The 4,713-nt window shown below is 39.8% G+C and overlaps 1 protein-coding gene across 1 annotated transcript in view; it reads left to right on the top strand.

Annotated features, from left to right (window-relative positions):
• Nucleotides 1-4,713, top strand: part of PCOLCE2 (procollagen C-endopeptidase enhancer 2) — a 56,479-nt gene that overhangs the window by 35,362 nt on the left and 16,404 nt on the right. The window contains exon 4 of the mRNA XM_009890385.1: nucleotides 3,816-4,071. Within this exon, the coding sequence (XP_009888687.1) occupies nucleotides 3,816-4,071 (256 nt within the window). The remainder of the gene's footprint in view (nucleotides 1-3,815; nucleotides 4,072-4,713) is intronic.

The following is a 4,713-nucleotide window of genomic DNA, read 5'->3' as shown; positions in this document are numbered from 1 at the left end:
AATTTATTCTCCTTTTGACCCCCCCCCCCCCCCCCCCCCCTTTTTTTTTTTTTGTTTTTTTTTTCTTTTTTTTCTTAGGAGCTGCAATTCCTTCCAATTCTTCCTCTGAGGTATCCCATCATCTCACTGCATCAGGCTCGGACGTGGCTCAAAGTAAACAATACTGAGTCATGCTGGCCTTTGGTTTCTCCCCTGTGTTTCTCATGGAGCAATATTTTAAATGTCCTAGGATAAACATTGGCAGATTTTAGCACATTAGCTTTCAACACTTAAAAAAGGGAAATGGTAGAAATGAAATAAAAGTATTGTTTTGCAAAGATGCCTGTGTTTTGGGTGGGATTCCTTGGGAGTAGCTGCAAACTGGAGTGGCTGCTGCCAGAACGTGGAACCACCATCCTCTGCACTCTTGAGTGTCATCTGGTCAGACCACAAACTTTTAATTAATTTAACATGCTGGAACAAATTTTTTATTTTTGTGAATAATGAAAAATATTCTTTTAATAAGCAATGACATTATATTATAAAGTAATGGCAGTAAGTAGCGACTGTGATTAAGGGTCCCAGTTCACACATTTCTGTAAATGACTCCCCAAATTCAGCTAAATGTGAGCAAGGATTATTCTGGCAACTAAAATCTGGAGTATGCTCCTTGTTAAACACTCATGACGGTGTGGCTGAGTTTTTACTAAACATTTTCTTACAAACTGTCATGAAACCAAACTTAGAAATTCAGTACATCTATGGGGAACAGGCTTGACTAAGATCAAGTAGACTGAACTAATAAAAGCTAGAGAGATTAAAAACTATAATGAAATATAATTAGATAATGTAACATAGTATAGTATAACATAGTCAGTGGTGGAGAGTGGAGAAGGAAGTGTACAACATTGCACAGAATTACTTACACCATGAAACAGAAAACCCCAGACAGAGTGAAGGGCTGGCTGGCAGTCTGGAGTTTGGCTGCTTTGCCAGCATCCCCTCCCTCTCCAGCGCCGGTCAGTCCCGCGTCCCAGTTCCTGGTGCCCCACCTGGGGCATCACAAGAGAGTGGAATTCCTGGGAGTAGGACTGAGTGCCTTCAGACTGGTGTGAGCAGAGCAGCGCTGGTTCGGTGTGCTTGTGGAACAGAGCTGCAGTGAGCACCCATCAGTATCTCTGAGGGGTAACCACTGGGCTAAATCTGAGTGCATTTCTACAAGAACAGCAAAAAGACCTTTTCTTACCCCAGAACCCGCCACCTCTCGCATTTCAACTTCTTCTTCAAACTTGGGGAGGGAGTAGGGGTACTCAACGAAGGAATTCAAGCTGAGAAAGTAGGGAAAAATCTCATAAGCACTGACAAAACTATTTCATCAAATATGATAGGGGAACTTGTGCTCAACTTTCAGAAACAGTGGAACGGAAAGGGGAAATGTCTTAAGGACGGGTAAATTGTAGCAAAGCTGCAAGACACTGTAGCAGAAGATGTTGGACAATCTTCACTGTAGACATAACAGCTCAGTTTGTTTTAAAACATGATAACCTTTAAAGGTCACCTCGTTTGGACTCTGTTGTACCAGTTATACAAACTTACAAATAATGAGTATTCCACCCCAAAAGAGCATATATTATTTTACATACATACTTCTGGAAAAAAAGGCTGCTTAAATTTAGCTGCCTAAATCTGACTTTATCTGACTAACTTTACAGCCAGCATTTTTGAACTGATTTGTCCAGTCACATAGAGTTTGTCCTACAGCCATTATTAACATTCAGGTCTTCTGACAGGAATACCAAATTCCTTTTAGCTCTTCTTCTGTTAAAATGACCATGTCTTAATGCTTCTTAGTGACTCAGAGCAGAAGACAAGTGAATGTAATAATAAGAGATTTAGTTATGAGAGCAGCGATTCAAGGAGTCATACTGCTTTCACAGTATATCTTACAATATGACCATGTGTCCCTATTGGACTTACGCCAAGTAAATATACACGTGGGTTCTATTCTGATACTAGCAGTATATCTTACAATATGACCATGTGTCTGTATTGGACTTACGCCGAGTGGGTACACGTGGGTTCTATCCTGATACTAGTTACAGGGCTTGCTCACTTCTGTAGTATGAGTTTTAAACCTCACATCTGGCTTTAAAGTTTTCTAAAACATAGTCATTGTGCTTTGGAATTTCTGGGTAAGGTTAGATGAGTTTTGTGGTTTTGATGTAGTAGTAGTAGTAGTGGTGATGTACGTCAGCACAGGGGAACTGAATGCATTTTTGAGAGAAGTTTCAACAAGGATTAAAGGAAAATACTCTGAAACCAGCAATAGGAACTGCAGTGGGGCTGATCAGCCAGTGTGTACGTGGGGCCCAGCCAGTTGAAAACAGCTCACGCAAAAGTTCTGTCCTGCTGCAGGATCAGTATCAGCACCAGACATAAAAGCAGCCGCAAGAATGAGTAACCATAACACATCTACAGCACTTTTTGCACTACATGTAGAGCTGCTGCCTGCATTAGTATCTTCTGTGGGTTAAGTGGTCACTTCCATCTATATCTGACAAGGCATTTTTAACTGTTGAAACTCACAGAATTCAAACACAGTTTGACAATTTCATATAGCAACAGTTTAGTTGTAGTTTATCTCAAACTGGTGTTTTAAAATGAGTCACTGTTAAGGAAGGAAAAGATTCATGAACTCTTAAATAAAGTGGCTTAAATACGGACTTACTGCAGATACATTAAATGTGTGTTACATATTTAAAACAGAAAACAATAGCAGTGTCTCAGTAAAATAGAACAGCTGCAATTATTTTAATAGGTAACCACTCTACCAGGCTATGAATTGAACGCAGATAATTACACTCTGGCTGTCTAGGGTCCCTCTGTACTTTAAAATACTGGTTTCCTTCTTCCTGTCCTGTTAAATAGCATTGAGTGCTTTGTTAGAATAGTGTTCACTTCTCAATATGCTGCTTATTCTCTTAAAAGCTTGCAACTCTATCCCAGGAAATGTTCTCCTCCTTGTAAACTATTATGCTCTCTTAATTTATATCCTTCTCAGTACTCTTGCCTCTTTCACAATGTCCACAAATGCAGACATGTAAGATTTGCCCTGTCTTACGTTTCCTCAGATGTTTCAGAAAACAAAACTCTTTTCTGTATTGAGGACACCCACTAATGGTTCTTTTGAACTGTTTATAGTTTTACGTATTCTTTCCAAATATAAATCTTTCACTGCAGCCTTCAAGCTAAATGTACCCACTCCAATAGCTAAATATTAGGGTTGCACAGCATTAGCCATAAAGTTTGCAGTTTTATTTATAAATTTAAGTCGTGTGTTAGTAAATAAAAAAGAAACCCTTCAAACTATGAAATTTTATGACACAAATCAGCAAGTAAGAGAGGCCGTTTCATTTGCTCAAAATTGTAAATTGCTCGTTCCAATTTTTTTTTTAAACCATACTAATCTCGTCCTCCTCACCTTACTTGGTGGCAGGGAGCTGCATGGCTGATTGCATACTTTCAGCAGCAAATCAGAGAAACATGCCAAGCTGAACTGGGTGGTGATGGTATATAATCCACTACAGCCTGTCTGGACGATGCTGCAGATCGGGAAGAAGATAATGGCAACAGAGATGGTCAGAGCTTTGTTTTTATGATAGCTCCAATATGATTTTTAAAACCACTCTGCCCACAGTATAGTTGGCAAAATGAGCTTACCCAGCGAGAAGTGAAGGATATGCAAATACTCATGCAAATACTGGGATCAGATAGATATGTGGTGTCAGTCACACTTCAGGATACATCTCTCCCTCCCTCCCTCTCTCTCTCTGCAGGTCCCAGAAGGAAAAGTGGTGGTTCTTTCTTTTAGATATTTAGACCTGGAAAGTGACAACTTGTGCCGATATGATTTTGTGGATATATACAATGGCCATGCCAATGGACAACGCATCGGCAGGTTCTGTGGTACTGTGAAACCAGGTGCCCTTGTATCTAACAGCAATAAAATGTTGGTGCAGATGACTTCAGATGCTAATACTGCTGGAAGTGGATTCATTGCGAAGTTTTCTGCAGCAGAACCACATGAAAGAGGTAATTATCAATTACGTATGTGCTGAAGACAAATATAACTGTACCACTCTGTGGAGAGCTACATTAATGCTTTAAAGGATGTGATGCCAGAAATATTAGGGAGTGTGCTGTTCAACGTATTCACTAATTATCTTGCTTAGCAAATAGCAAAGTGTAACTATTTAGTCATTGTAGTTAATCAAAGTAGTAAAGAGGAGGGCTCACTATTGTAAGAGTTGGGGAACAACTGCACCTAGTAGCAATATGGTAATGGATAGTCAATAAAATGGGAGATTAAATTCAATATAGATAAATGTTGCAAATAAGGGGAAAACACCCTAACTTTGTGTACAATACAAGGGGCTCTGAATTGACTGTTACCACTTAGGAATGAGATCTTAGGTTTAAAATAGATGATTTATGAAAAAAATCATAGCGCATCAATCCAGTGCTCAATAGGTATCAAAAAAGAAACAGAAGGTTGATAATCATATTAGAAATAAGGATTACATACCTGATGTAGATTTGTAATTTGGGACTGGGAGGAGGAGATACGGATGAAAAAGCCCCTCTCCATCGTGAGCTCTCCACAGGCCACAGTTCCTTGGGGAATGCCCATCAGCGCTGGCACAGCTCCCCCATGGGCTGCGGGGATGCTGCTCC

Source organism: Charadrius vociferus, unplaced genomic scaffold (assembly GCF_000708025.1).
Source record: "Charadrius vociferus isolate BGI_N301 unplaced genomic scaffold, ASM70802v2 scaffold650, whole genome shotgun sequence".
Classification (NCBI taxonomy): domain Eukaryota; kingdom Metazoa; phylum Chordata; class Aves; order Charadriiformes; family Charadriidae; genus Charadrius; species Charadrius vociferus.
This window is presented reverse-complemented; position numbering and strand designations above follow the sequence as displayed.